Here is a 15703-nt window from a genome sequence, read left to right on the forward strand (position 1 = left end):
TTGCTGCACGAGGAACCTGTCTGGAGCACAGAGAACGAATGCTGGCAGACTATTCTCCAGTCCTTTATGAAGATTACCAAGCAGAATGATATAGCTATTCAGACAACCTGAATCTAATTTATTAAGGAAAAATAAACTTACAAAAATATATATTGTATGTTAGTACTATGATTAAACATATACATTATAAAATTGCATTTTCATGCATCAAATAATTTTTTTTTTTTTTTATCTGTGTGTACTATAGTGCATTCTGCAAAACACTTGAGTGTTACGGTCATGCACATGCCGATAACTCATGGGGAAGATAAACGTATATAAGAACTGCTCTAAACCTGCCTTCACTCTTATGGATTTCCTCTGCAGTCCTGCCCAGGTTCGTCCACTTGGCAGCTTTCCTCCTCTTCCTCGTTTCCCTCCTCGAGCCTCAATCCCTCTCTCTGAAATGTGAACTCGACGGCGGCAGCTCGTGGCGCCAGACCTAAGGAAAGCAGCTTCTCCTTGTGCCTTTTCTTCTTCAGCTTCCTCTTTTTATTTTTACTCATTCGCTCCTCTTCCTCGATCACAGCTGTTGCGGGCATATGATCTTTCCGCTTCTTTCGACGTCGTCTACTCCTCTTGCTTTCTTCAGGATCCTTTGCCTTGCCCGTCTCATCGCTGCTTTTGTCTTCACTCTTTTCTGTAACACATTTTTCATGATGGAATAAAGTGAATTTTGCTACATGGACACTGCACTTGCCCTTTTAATTGTCATTCTGCAACTGGAATGGTTTATTGAAAAGACTTCACACTTACAAGGTTTACATCTTAAATCTTAAACATGAAATCATGATGTAAACTTTAGATTGATCAGACCACTTTTGTAGCACCCAATGTTACTTCATATCGTAAACAAAAAAACACCCTGGCTGTTAAAGCAGACAGGTCAATAAACCTTTCCTGCTTTTATGGAGCATAGCAAGTTCATAAATTAAAAAAATAGTCCCCTCACCAGCTGGGTCTTCAACACTCTTTATTGTTTCAGGTGCAGAGAGTGTGACAGACTTCTCGGCATCTGTCTTGTAGTTTGCTGGAGGAGGTAGGGCTGTGTATATGCGCTTGGCAGGAGTGCTAGTGCGTCCTAAAATTAGAGAAAGAAAAATACAAATAAGATAATAAACTTAGAGCGCCAGATTATACATATGTAATATATTTAAGATGGCAAGATTACATGCATTTATTTAAACCTTTTGTACCTATAGGGCTACTGGAGGTGACTGGAGTTGTTCTTTTGGCAAAGGGTTTCTTGGAGAAAACATTTGTATCGATTGTTGCACTGCTGATTTCCCCAGGTGCAGCAGGATACATCTTATGTAGAACTTTAGATGTAAATACTGCACAAGGAAAGGAAAAATAGATGATACAACTTGTACTTTTGTAACCAAATTATCTAAATGTATTTGTGGATTGAAGTTATAAATGTATACACGTTGCAATCCAGTTCTGCTGCACAACAGCGGTGTAATAAAGTGAGATTGACAGATAGTCACGTGCTTTTGTTTACATCATTCCCACAGCAAGAGTTGATTCAAGTGGTAAAATAACTCGGCTTGAACTTGCATAAGTACATGATATAATAGTTTCAGACCCACTCACCGTCTTTCCTTTGTGCCATTGAGAGAAAACTACAGACACAGGCGCATGGGACTGTGAAAGCAGCTAGCGAGCTACTTAGCAAACAGCTAACAACACTTAGAAGAAATCGACAAAGACGCAAACTACCTCAGCAAAAGTCTACAAGAGACCTAGGTAAACACAGCAAAAACAAAAGCATATTTCTCGACGTGGATCATTTTGCAGCTTGATTTGCCTCCACTGACACAGACAAGCCCGGAAGTTCCAATCACGTGGTTTCCGTTTTACACCGTAAACGCGCTAGTTTACACTTTTGGTATTAAGCACATGGATGTATTATATTAGATTCAGTATGTTGATGGTCGTCGTGCATGTAAAATAAATGCTTTTATTTACACGGACAGGTAGCAATAATTTATATATAAAACACAATCTGATGTTTTTGCAACTAACGTAACTCCAACTGCCACTCATGAACTTGATTTTATTATTTCCGTTTGGTCTGAAACTTTTGACTTGCGCACTTGTTTTGAATTAATCAATTAACAATCAATATACAACAGTCGTCTCATAAAACAGCAGTAATTAAATACAGAGCTATATAAACTAAGAAGTCGGTACAAGGTAATCAGTTTCAATAATATTTCAGCGCTTTACAGTGTATAAACCGTGTATAAGAGTGCAGAAAGCGTGAGCATTGTTGGTGTGATGCTAAGAGTTCATTATGTTCTTGAAGTCTATGTTACGAGGGGTAAGAGAGATGCAGTTTACGGTATGTTTGTGAATAAGGAAATTACCAACTAAAATGAAGAAATTCATATCACAATAAAGGGGGTTTCTTTTTGTCAATTGCAAACATAAGTGATCAAAACTTTCTTCAGTAATTTGACAGAATTAACATTTTTTTTGTCAATGTCAGTAAATGTGAAGACAAAGGAGTTGACAGGTTAAATGTTATGAATAATTTTATAATGCATTTCTTAAATTCTATTTCGAATTCAATATTTATATCCTGTATTGTGGATCACCAATCTCTTCCTTCAGAGTGTCATCAGTTTTGGGTCGTGCGCACAGGCATCAGCAGCAGAAGCAGCAGTGGCGGTGGCACTGGAGGAGAGTGGAGTGGAAGCGAGATGAGCATACAAAACAACCTCCTCATGGCTCAGCATCAGCACCGGGCTGAGTTAGGACCTCTGCACCCCCCAAACTTGACTCGGGACCTCAGACTGTAAACAGGCGCTGCAGGAGGAGGCTCCAACTAGAATGTCAGCTCTGAAAAAGGTAAATGAAAATGCACTCATTTGCAGTTTTGCTCCAATGAACTTACAACTTGCATCACGTGTTGTCAGAAGTGTCTTATGTCATGCATTAGGTCGTGGAGTACAGTAGATTGTCTCTTGCATCTTAACAACACATTGATGCCATGACAACTCCAGGACAGGTTATAGAGAATATGCATTTACCTTTTCGTGCATGCGTCTCTCATTACTGGCAGCTTCAGTTATGCGTTCTCCTTAAATAGAAGTTAGATTAGCCTCATCTCTGTTGTGCACAATCCTGTATGCTGTGTGGGTGGATAGGCTTTGCTGATTTTGACTGCCAGCAGTGACCGAGTCCAAGGCTGGCAGTTGTCAATGAGAGAGCTCCATGATGCTGAATAAGAGGGCATTTGGAGCAATTAGAAGCTTTGTCAGAAAAAGGAAGTTGTTAAAAAGAATCATAGCACATCTCCTTGAAGATCTTTATTAGAAGGATTAGTATTGAGTAAGTTCAAAGGGCTAATAACCACCAACTGTTCTTCTGTATCTACCTCTGTATCTACCTGCGTTGCACCAATGAAATTTCCCCATGTGGGACAATAAAGGAATATCTTATCTTAACTCATGCAGAAAATGTCTCCCCCACAGGCACTACACCGCGTTGTTTCAGATTCAATGGAGCCGCAACAAGAAAAGTATTTGTCTCAGCTCAAAAGGATTCGTAAGAATGGATCAGCACAAGTAAAAAGTGAACTAGTATTGAAAGACTGCTTCAGCACTGCTCCCACTCTGCCTCTGCTGCTGCTGAATCAAGGGCACATACACACGGTACACAATATGAGTGACAAAGCACTGGCTGCTGTGAGCTCAAATAGTCAGACATCATAATCACAGAGGTGCTAAAAATAGTCAGCCATATTCATTGCAATTCTTTTGAAGCGCAATTGCTGCTCACCCGCTGTGCTGCATTTATCAAGATGTGTTCAGTGTTACAAAGACTTTAATTTTGAGTCATCATACATGAGGAGACATTTGTCCACTATGGGTGGAAGTAAGATTATGCGTGGGTCAAACTTGAAAATGGAGTTGTTTTTTTTCATGGTGTTCTTCGTTCTCATGGTTCTTCTTTGGTCATTTTATGAGTTAGATTGTTGTCATTGTTTATAGCCCTGTCCTGAATCTGTTAATTTTGTCTTTCTGTGCCTACGAACTAACCCACTAAAACTTTAGGCACCGTGTGTGGGTGAAGTGTCTTGCCCAATTACGCCACTCCTCTGAATGATTGATTGCCAATAGCAGGGCCCGCTGACCTTTTAACTGGCTACTGTCTTTAAATTCAATCCCACATGGTTTTTGCAGATTTGAAAAGCAAATTTTTTGAGAATACCAGATAGTTTGTTTGACTAGACTTTACTAGAGCAGTGAGCAAGGTGCAAAAGTAATTATCCTTGTTCGGTCATCAGCAGGATCTTAGTTCGAGTGCATCTGTCTGTAAAATGTGGTTGTTTCTGTGAAATAGTAGTTATGTATGATGTAAAATGGAGAATGGAGGATGTAGAAAGACAACAGTCCTTAAGGGGGCAACGTGTACCTCACCCCTTCACTGTACTGTCTAAAGCCCAAGACAGGCATCAAAGTGAGGTGATTTATGCAAAATGGAAACAAGCCCCTGGACTCACAATTTTTTTTTGAATCAAGCTGAATAAAAATCAGCCAGAGTAGAGAAGACTGACATCCACTTTTTTCTTTTGTAGATGAAAGAAGTTGGATTGGATGGTTCACGCTTAACTCTCAAACTACTCAAATGCACTAGTTATTCCATGGACATGACAAAGCTCTCATAAGCTGTTTTAAAATGCACAGGAATCTTCAAATTCCCCTTTGATGTAAATGGCGGTAACCTTTTGGCTTACGGGGCGACGACTGCAGATGATGGTCAGGCTGAAAGTTGTTTTAAATCATTCAGGAAGTTCTTTTTTTATTCATTGGTACATTGACAGGTCTTAAGTGTTTGAGATGTCTTTCTTCAAGTATTTGCTGTACTGTTTTTTTGGAGGGCTTTTCTTTTCCATAATGAGTTTTTTTTTTTTTGCCTGTAGGTTTGATTAGATGGGACAGTTTATAATGAATGGGGCTGAGAAAGGGAAGGATATGCAGCTGAGAGACTCAGTGGAGACTTTGTAGTTCCAAAGTTCAGAACACCTTTTGGACACTTTTTCTTTCCTTGGACCCAGCCTGAGGAACTCTTTAACTGTGGTTGCACACAATCCTTTTGAGTGAAATTCATGTTGTTGTTATTATTGTCTAAAAATAAATCAACGTCAGAACCAGAGTCAAACACTGCAACGCTACAGCCGACTGCACAGGGAGTCTGGTCTGCGTGGTGTTCACTCAGCCACGCAGCAGCACCCGTGATGAGATTTTGATTGTCTTTAACTTGAACAGCTCTTCAAAATGAGATGATTTTAATGTACTCTCTAATGTTTTATGCTTGTGTGCTGCTGAGATATAACAATCCTAATTCTGATGAGACGTTTGATAGTGCCTCCTTTTGCATGTTGGCATAATTGTGAATCAAATTTAGACAAACTGGTGTATTTAAGGACGGCTCTGAAGCTCGGATCTGTGTTCTAGTGACAACACAGTCCCTGTTTCAGACCACTGAACAGCTCTGCCAGCCCTGTTCACAGCAATTATAAGTGTACATCATGCAGCTGTTTGAGCCGTTACAAAGCAATTACCACATCTCTTATCACCAGGTTGTTATATTTTAGACCCAAACCTCAGGAGCATGCTCGATTGAAAACTTACATCATTTTTGGGTGTGAGACAAGAATTTAAATATAAATGAATCTTTCTAAATACAAGGTAAACTCCGCTGGTGCCAGAAGGGTTGTGAAGTTTTGAATTTTTGATACCAATTGATTCTAAAATGAGTATCACAACTAGATACTCTATGAAGAACAAGTATCGATACAAAAAACAAAAACATTAACAGGACAAAACGTGACCTTTGCTGATTTAAGAATGAATCTAAGTTGAGTATATTCTTTGGTATTGAAATCAACATTGTGAAACTTTGTATCTGTGACCTTGTGCTGGCCATTGACTAGGTCATGACATCTTGAAAGTAGCAGATTTTCTTTGTTTCTTAGAGTTCCTGCAGTGGTCAGGATCAAGAGTGACCCATGAAAGAAACAGTGTTGAACAGGCAGTGCATGTGGGCAGTGCCAGCTGCTTTCTTCAGAATCAGAATTACTTTTATTCATCCCCAAATCCCAAGGGAAAATTGCTTAAAAACATGCTGCTGACCAGCACAAGAAATAGAGTTATCAAAAATGATTCTCTATATAATTATTATACTTATATTGTGGTCTTAATCAACAGGCTTTCTCAACCACTTAAAACACTTCTCAAAGTGTTTATTTGTCTATTCCTCAGTCACACTTGTTCTATTCCCCTGGTTTCCATTGACTACGTCCTTCTTGTATCTTATATATATATATATATATATATATATATATATATATATATATATATATATATATATATATATATATATATATATATATTCTCAATTCCTTTTCATTTTTTTATTTAAGTGAATACATTTTTTGATTGATCCTGTCCTCTCACAAATGGAAGTTAGAAATCGTTATTAATGTTCTAACACATGAAAGGAAGTTGACAGCAAAATACTACCCACTATGACGTCTTTGGATCAATATCTTCCTTTCTCTACCTCCTAATAGAATAGATTGTAAGACATGCATTATTGATCAGCATTAGCACCTCAGGGCTGTGAGCAGTGCAATAATTGGCTGTTGTAGTTGCTGCTACAACTTGCTGGCACACTAAAGCTGCTGATGGTCGTTCTGGCCTGTTGACATGACTTCACCACATTGATAATAGCAGTATCATCTAGTTTGAGTGCATGTGTTTCTCACCCACTGTAACATACTGTGTGTGTGTGTGTGTGTGTGTGTGTGTATTCCCACTGCTCAGATCATTTTGCTGGAAACATGTTAAATAGGAGTCTTTGAATGCTAACAGTGTGTGAAATGAATGGTTATAACATTTCTTTCCAAATGTTCTTTTACTGTATGTTCTCTACCAACACAATCTGAAACGGTGAACTGGAAAAGCACATTCTTTACTCTAAGTAGTGGCATTCAAGTAGCAGTTTGTGAAGAAAATAAAAAAGTTGCAATTACATTAATATGTAACATTTGTTTTGTACTGCTTGTTTGGGGTCTTGGGTGACTGAAGCCTATCCCAGTGACTTTGGGCCTTAGGCGGGTTCACCCTGGACAGGCGTTGCAGGGTTGATAAGCAACATTGCATCTAAAATGTAAGGACAATTTACACTCAACTGACACATTGTTAAAGTGTGACAGAGTAAACAATAAATTACAAAATAAAGGTGTTATCAGTTATCATTATTTGTCAAATCATAACTATTGTTGTTTACAATATGGTTGCTAACAGTTACAAGACCTACAAGATCTATGGTTTAAAACTGAGCAAGTCAGAATTTGTTGTTTAAATGTCAGATTGCAGATTTGTTGACCTGGTTCATGGTTCATATCTCTGTAATTACTGGGCCTATCCACGTGCAAGTTCAACGTATTCTCTTTTCTCTCAGCACAAATAAACAAAAGAGAACTTATTTTTTCACAATAGCCTCAGAAGGTGGTGCTATTATTCAACTCTAAATATGTAATTGTGTCTGTTAAAAATGACTTCAAGTCAAATGATTAATATGCAAAGGCGGTTAGCGCTCTTGCCTCCCAAGAAGGAGATCGTGGGTTCGATTTCCGGACCAGACCAACATCACATGATCTCTCTGGGTGGAGTCTGCATGTTCTCCCCGTGTTACCGTGGGTTCTCTCCGGGTTCTCCGGCTTCCTCCCACCGTCCAAAGACATGCATGTGTTAGGCAAAATTGGTGACTCTAAATTGGCCCTAGTGAATGAATGTGAGATGTCTCTGTGTTGGCCCTGTGACAAGTTGGCCACTGTCCAGGGTGTACCCCGCCTAAGGCCCGAAGTCACTGGGATAGGCTCCAGTCACCCGCGACCCCGAAAGGGAACAAGCAGTAGAAAATGGATGGATGGATAATCACACACACACATGTACATTTGAGTGTAGTCTAACTGTAGCTCTCTGTTTCTTCTCCGCTGTATCTTCCATAGGTGTTGCCAGGCATACTGCAGAAGCACTGTTGTCTAATACCAGACAAGAACACAGGTAAGGACCAAATACCTGTCTCTCCTCCACACACATCCACCAAACGTAAGGCACCACGCCAGACAGCTGCAGATGAGTAGGTGAGCTTGATGCGAGATCCAAAGAGAGTAGGACATCATTTACCTGTCATGCTGAAGAACTGCATATGTAACCTTTTAATGACCGTATCACAAAGCAAATTGGGTGTGTCATGCTATCTTGTTATGGTGACAAGCTTCTCCCGTTCACGTCATTGCAGGAGTGAAGAGGTTGCTGATGAAATTGAAGAGCAGGGAGATATACTCAGGTACTACTAACTAACTAACTAACTAACTAACTATAATAATACAATTCCTTTCAATTTGTGGTGACTCAGCTGGACTAACCTTGCAAGTGTAATCAGAGTGCATGTACTTGACCTCAACTACCACCATTCACTTTCTAACAAAATCTCCCGATGCTGCATAGATGTTTCTCAGCTGAGTAAGGTGGTCTCTAAGGTGGAAAGAAAATATTGTTGGTAATTCATTTAGTTTAATATAAGAGCAAAAATGTATGCTTTTTTAATGTTAGAAATACATTATACAAAATACATTTGATTGATTGATCAATCAATCAAATGTATTTATAGAGCACAATTCGTATGAAGCACAATTCAACGTGCTTTACAATGTTAAAACACATTTAAAAAATAAAAACACAATACAGTTTATAAAAATATAAAACAGTGTATATCAAAATAAATAAATAAAACATAAGAGCAATATAATATGGTATTTGAAATATTAAAAACCAGGTAAAAGTATTTCAGTCATAGCTAAACAAAACAGTCGTTAGCTTAGATTTAAACAGGTGGGGTGGGGGCCTGTCTCACAACTTCGGGAAGGCTATTCCAGACCTTTGCCCCATAGAACTGGAACGCAGATTCTCCGTGTCTGGTCTTAGCTCTGGGCACCAGCAGGAGGCCAGTCCCTGAGGTCCTCAAAGTCCGAGATGGTTCATATGGCACACACATGTCTGAGATCCGTGGAGAGACTTATACACAATTAGAGCTGCTTTAAAGTCTATTCTCTGAGCCACAGGAGCCAGTGCAGAGACCTGAGCACAGGACTAATGTGATCGTACTTCCTGGTTCTAGTCAGGACCTGAACAGCAGCGTTCTGGATGTACTGCAGCTGTTTTACAGCTCGTTTGGAGAGGTCAGTGAGCAGGCCGTTACAGTAGTCTAATCTACTGGAGACAAACGCATAGATAAGTCTCTCCAAGTCTGGTTGGGACACTACGTTTTTAATTTTGGCAATGTTTTACAGATGGAAGAAAGCTACTGATGTTATTGAATTGATGCAGCTGTTGAAATTCAGGTCTAAGTCCATTATTACTACTAAATTTTTTACCTTGTTTACGGATTTTAGAGAGAGAGACATGCTCTCAGAGACACAGTCACCAATCTCAACTAAGTATTTCCTGTTTTCAAGGTAAACAGGGAAGGTAAATTTGAAATTGGTCGATAGATTGTGGGATCCAGGCTGCTCTTCTTTGGCTGTGGCTTAATAACCGCAGTTTTCAAGGCCGTTGGAAATGTTCTAGATTTGAGTGACATGTTGACTATTTTAGTAAGTGGATTCAACAAACTACTCAGCACGGACTTTAAAAGTCTAGTGGGCAACATGTCAAGGCAGCAAGTAGAAGAACTTAGGTTGGTGATGCTTATATTTCCCCGAAAGTTACTTTTAGCATTTAGTAGAATGACTAAATACCATGTCTGATCCATAAAAGATACTGGATTGGCTATCGGTTCAAGGTTGGCACAATCATTACATTTTATAGTTGCTGTTGTTGGTCTAGTATGCATAGTGCTGTTCCATAGTTATTTGAAAAATAAAATAAGTCACAGAATATACTGAATCAGTTTTTCACATTCTTTTTCTTTCTTAAAAGTATTGGTGGTAGTTGGTATCTGGTATTAACATACTTAAAGCCAAAGTATCATAACTAGAAAAGCTTAAATGACAAGAGTATTTTTTTTCACAATTTATTTCAAGATTTCTTTCTTTTATGGTTGAGGATGAAGAAGTAATTACTTTCCTATGACAAAATATGTTGATGGATGTACAGGACTTTAGAATAATTGACTTTCTTCCAGGGAAGGGGCCAAAGTAATGAGTTAGAGAGTGTTTTAATATTTATCAGACTTAACTTCCCCTCAGGATGATTGTGCTGACTAACAGAGTGTCCCTACATAAAAATGGAAGGGTGCATCCATCAAACTTTGCAAGAACAAAAACATTTTAAAAGTGAACTCTCTGTAGCATGTGAGCTCGCGTTATGTCTTCCTTGAGGATGACAATGTGGTACCTGAGCTCCATGGTTTTCTTTTCTTTTCTATTTTATGAGCTCCCTGGTTTTCAAAAATATGTCTTTTTCATGTAGAAGGTGTATCATCCTGCTTTTTCCTGATAAGTTTATAGTTGAATGCAGTCATTGCTGAGTAACGAGCATGATGTGCTATGTTGAGGAAACTCTGTGCCCCCAACTACTCTTTTTATCTGCCTAGTACCTTGGCTTCCTGTTGCTATGACAACCTCACATCCACAGATGCACAGAAAGCTTTGAGTCCATTAAAGTAAGTGTTGCTTTCGTTTACTGATTGTGGTAAATGCACCTCTGTTGTTACATTGTTATGCTAATGTGAAGCCATACATCACAGTGGACCTGCAGGAACACTATGGTCCACTTCTGTAGAGGCAGGATGTAGAGGCAGGACGTAGAGGCAAGATGTAGAGGCAAGATGTAGAGCAGCGCTGAGCCTGTATGTGTCCCACAGCCGCCGCTCTAGGACACATATATGGAAAACTGAACTATGACAGTCACCAGTTACAATGTACAAGATTGAAACCTGCTGCTTTTATATCATACACATTACACATGCATTTGTTTAATAGGCTCTGCTGCTTCTCAGGTACACAGTGCCCTCTTCTGGACAGAGGCTTACACTGTATATTACTTGCCTGGCCAGCCACAACCTCAGAGAGTAGAAGGGACTGGCTGGTCAGGCAGGTATGTTACTGCATACTTCATTCTTACTCATTGTTTTCTGTGCATAGCTAGGCTTAATACAAAATATAAAAGTAGCCTATAAATCCACATGTTTTTCCTAAAATCGTGATCATGTATCTATTTATATTTATTAAATTACTAAATTGTAACTTCAGCAAAGTAAAAGTAAACTCTTGTACCATGTTGCCATAGAACCAAATTTGACAAACCCCTATCCCTGTGGTTAAATCAACTGTTATGGTAAAAGAAATATAAATTGAGTAAAAGACAACAAAATACACTTCTTGTCCTGTGTGCGCCTGCCGTCATTGCCAATAGTCCATTTAAAAATGTCTAAAGAAAAACATTCTAAATTCTGGAATCAAACCTTTTCAAAAGGAATGTAGAAACTGGGATTAACCACAGAATATCAAGGTGTTTTGGCAAATGAAAAAGATGTGAGTGATATTAGATTTGGGTTTACTGCATTTGTTTTTTAATAGTAGATTACGACAGACACTAAGCATTTTTGATGAAGGCAAAAATCCTGAGAGAATAGCTATTGACTAAATACAAAAGCTCAAATACAATTTTGAGGCTAGAAAATTGTATACATTCCTCCTTTGAAGTAGAAAAGTAAACATTTTGACATTATTGTATTATTGTCTACATCATTTTACCTCCAGTCACTTCCATTCCAAAATATTGAACACTGACATAGCGTTTTAGAGGGTGTTTCAGATAGTGTTGAGGTGCCCAGGCTCCAGGCTCTTTACCTGACACAGCCGCTGCCCATTGTCACTGCAGTTCATCTTAATGCTCTCAGCCTGCTCCCAGTCCCCAACCTACTGTCAGCCACTCAGATAGAGAAAGGAAAACAATTGCTTTGCTTCTGACTTTCCGTCATGTCTTGTTTACAATAATGGCGCCAACACACAGGACAAGTTTAGTAAAAATTGACTTGGAATTAGGTGTAGAAACGAATGTGTGTGTCGCAGCAGCCTAAGAAGCTCTGGTCGTGTCTCTTAAACTCTCACTGCTGTTGTTGATAATGACTCCTACTCTATCTCTCCCCTGCAGCCCTACTATACTTTGTAGCATTAGTGTGCACCCTCAACACTCTCCTTCTGGCTCCTTTCAGCGTTGCCAAGGCAGACCCACTGAACTGTTACCAGAGTGGGATGCTCTGAAACATCCTCCCCGTCCTATAGACCTCTGCTCTCAAAGGAACTGCTGCAGTGCCAGATCGACTGTAAACAAATATGGTAAACTTTTGTATACGTATATACAAATATGCTAACTGTATCATTGCGCTTCAATGAACAGTAGGCCCGGTTTGCAGAGAACTCTCACTCTAACTTATGTAGCAATGAAGCAGTAAGTTCTGTCTTAAAGCTCACTCACACTTTCACATAGATGATTTCTGTTTTACTTGTGTTTCTGTTTTATTTCACTTTCATTTGATATTTGAAATGACTCCACAAACTAAAATGAGAAAGTGTGCATGCTGTCAAAATAAATTGTTTAGATAATTCAAATTCCAACTAATTCAACTAGTTTGCTTCTTTTGTACATGAATCATTGCTTTGTAGAATGTAAACATTTAGCCTTTTATTGTTTGAACAAAAAATACTACTCAGATGCACAATTACATGAAACTGTCACTTGTCAAAAACTGTCAAACTGTTTTTTCCGCCTAGATCTGTTCTGTGGCTGTAGCCTGCTCTATTTTGTCTATTGTGCTTGACACGTAACAATGTGCTTAAATCCAAATTTGATTTAAGCACCTTGTTACGTGTGACAGCATCAGAGTCAATCAAACACACATGCCTGTAACTATATTTTAATATTGCTTTCATGAAAACCCACTTGTTATCTATGCTAATTCGTCTATGATAGTCCTCTCAAATGTGTTAATAAAAGAGAAAAGTCAAAAAGGTGTCAGAAGTCTTGGATGTAGCAGCTGTAGTCCAGCCCTGACTGTCTGAGCATGTGTGAAGGTGATGCCCACTTGTCTGCTCCACTCCAATGCTTTCAGAGTGCAGCTCATGTTTCTCCATTTGTCAGGGGCCCAATGTCAAACCAAACTTCTGTGTATGCTTCCAGCACATTTTCCTTTTCTTTTTTTTTTTAAAGACAATGGAGACTTTTTTACAAGTGATAAAGTGTTACAAGTATTTTTTAAGTACTTGCAGCTTATTTTTTCATTTGTGTTTTTTCTATATTACAGACACATTTATTAATGCTTGTATCTGTTTAGAATAAATCAGCCATGTATAATTTTTAACATGGAGAATATTTCCAGTAAAAGTCCACAATTTTGCAAACATTCTCATATTCAAAGCCATCGGCACATTAGAGAACTGGTTTTATAGATATATACAATTTTTTATAGGGTTTGTTGGGTGAATTTGGTCATTGGCAACCCTGAATGTTTAATACTATAGTCATACAACTTTATTCTTAGGGTTGTCAAAAGTATAGAACATTAGATACTGATCTATACAATACTATTATCAAAACTCATTGAAGCAAGTTTTAATACTGGAAATACTGGTTAATATTTATCAAAAGTATAACACCACATAGTATCTTTAATAAACCTACGGTTATTTTGTGTAGAAAATTACAATTCATTGTCAAAATTGTGGTATCAAAATTGTATTGAGTATCGAGCATATTCCTTAGTATCAAAAGTATCGGTCGTATGTATCGTATCTTGTCAGCTTGACTGACTGACGTATTCAGTGTAACTTTATATTCTGTTATTCGTTTGATTCAGAATTTAACTTTTACAAACCACATTAATCCCACACACAACACTAAATGAAATACTGTAACATATAAAACACCTTTAGTCTCTGCCTGCCTCCATCAACCACTATTTACCATGTATTAGTTTAATACTATTTATGTGACAGGGGGCAGTGTCTGTGTCCATTTGTTTGAGAGGAAGTGACATTATCTGTGGACTGTTTTTAGCCAGCGGTCCTGAGACTGCTGTCTGGAGGAGCGAGCGCTGATGTGATTACAAGGATCACAGACACAGCAAATACCAAACAAAGTCAAATGGTCCCGACCAATTTTGTTGTAACTATAGTGATTTGCTCCAAACAAAATCTTTGGGGTCTGTAATTGGAAATGTCAAATCCTTAAGTTACAGGGATTTGACTTTCTTGACTTGTTTGTCTGTTGTATCCATGTTATTTCTGATTAGTAATTAGTAATTGTATATCATTTTGAATCTGATATACTGTAGTGATAAATGTGTTGTTTTCTTTAGCTTTGATTTTACAGCTCTTGAGGAGAGAAATAGCTACAAAAAATCTTAAGCACTTTGTGATGACAGCACTTTGGTTTCTGGTGCATTGTATATTCAGTGGAAAAGAATAAACAATATACTGACAATTTATTTTGGGTTGTACCACTGAATTCTTCTTCTATGTACTGGTATTTGTTTTCATGGTAAGCTAATCAGTAAAATTAGTACACAAACTCAAACAGCTCTGACATCTAAATGGTCTTAAGGACCCAAACCTACAGCTCTAGGTTTTTGACTTCCTTTGTCATCATGTGAGTCTGAAGTGGCACCTGCAGAGACGAATGTGTGAGACCAACCAAGATTCGTATGTAACACAACAAAGGATGAAGAGCCTTCGGATCATTTGTCATTATTAAACCCAAACCATAGAAGTATTCAGTCCGACCATCCAGGGGATCAGTGAAACTGCCTGACATGAGTGGCTCAAAGCCCAAGCCCAAGTGACAAGACTCTATGATGAGCTTTGGAGCTTCCCGTACAGAAGACATGCTCACTTTAATCCTACCCTTTATCAAGATGGACACTTACTGTTTGCAGTGATAGTCAGCATAGCACAGCCCTGTTATGAATCTCATAGAAACAAATACTGTTTTTGCGGCTTAGCTGTATAAGCTGTTGTGAAAGCAACCATTCTAAAGCAATAAAGGGCTGACAGTCATGAAGATGGAGGTGATGTGTCCTGCAGAGCAGGTGTGGATACTGACCTGCTGCGACAGCCACAGGGGCGAGCTCACCAGCCTCTCATTAGGGGCTATCACAAACCTGCATCAGCAGAAAGACCTGCACAACAGGCTGTGGAAATGAAGGAGACTTTGGATGCTCCTTTGCCTCCGGCAGGTGAAGTGCCATGTGGCCCTGTGGCCCCTGACGCTGTTCATGCTTATAATGCATTTAAGTTAAGGATGTCAGATAAATGGCTCATGCATCATGCTGAGTGTGGGATCAGACATGTTTACACTCACAGCTAATCCAGCCTGTCCTGGGGATTGATTGAGATTAGGTCATGATTGATACTGAAATATGCAAAATAAGATTCATACTCAAGGCTTAGATATAGATTTTTTTCTGGAGAATGTCCATTACGTGCAACTCATGATGACAACCGAGTCCTTATACTTTTATTCAATTTTCTGCACCAGCAGCCCATGCAATATTACACTAACACACAAGTTTGATTTCTTTTTGCAAAAGCCACATCTCATCTCCCCCTCCATTTTCTGTATGCCGCTTACATAACTCCATC

At 38.8% G+C, this 15703-nt stretch overlaps 2 protein-coding genes across 3 annotated transcripts in view; one reads left to right on the forward strand and one right to left on the reverse strand.

Annotated features, from left to right (window-relative positions):
* Nucleotides 1–280: 280 nt before the first annotated feature.
* Nucleotides 281–1871, reverse strand: erich1 (glutamate rich 1). Its single transcript, XM_072457740.1, has 4 exons — nucleotides 1636–1871; nucleotides 1236–1373; nucleotides 992–1120; nucleotides 281–679 (listed from the first exon to the last, which is right to left on the reverse strand). Exons 1-4 carry the CDS (start codon nucleotides 1652–1654, stop codon nucleotides 348–350), a joined length of 618 nt encoding a protein of 205 aa, XP_072313841.1. The 5' UTR covers nucleotides 1655–1871; the 3' UTR covers nucleotides 281–347.
* Nucleotides 1872–2728: 857 nt separating this feature from the next.
* Nucleotides 2729–15703, forward strand: part of dlgap2a (discs, large (Drosophila) homolog-associated protein 2a) — a 156799-nt gene continuing 143824 nt past the window's right edge. The window contains exons 1-3 of one of the 2 annotated variants that reach the window (XM_072457266.1): nucleotides 2729–2895; nucleotides 8069–8123; nucleotides 8362–8409. In XM_072457266.1, the coding sequence (XP_072313367.1) occupies nucleotides 2878–2895; nucleotides 8069–8123; nucleotides 8362–8409 (121 nt within the window). In that variant the 5' untranslated portion in view covers nucleotides 2729–2877. The remainder of the gene's footprint in view (nucleotides 2896–8068; nucleotides 8124–8361; nucleotides 8410–15703) is intronic. The other variant, XM_072457262.1, reaches the window with a different exon arrangement.

This window comes from Eucyclogobius newberryi, unplaced genomic scaffold, assembly GCF_026437365.1.
Source record: "Eucyclogobius newberryi isolate DKJ021-1_F unplaced genomic scaffold, fEucNew1.0.hap1 SCAF_21, whole genome shotgun sequence".
In the NCBI taxonomy this organism is placed as follows: domain Eukaryota; kingdom Metazoa; phylum Chordata; class Actinopteri; order Gobiiformes; family Gobiidae; genus Eucyclogobius; species Eucyclogobius newberryi.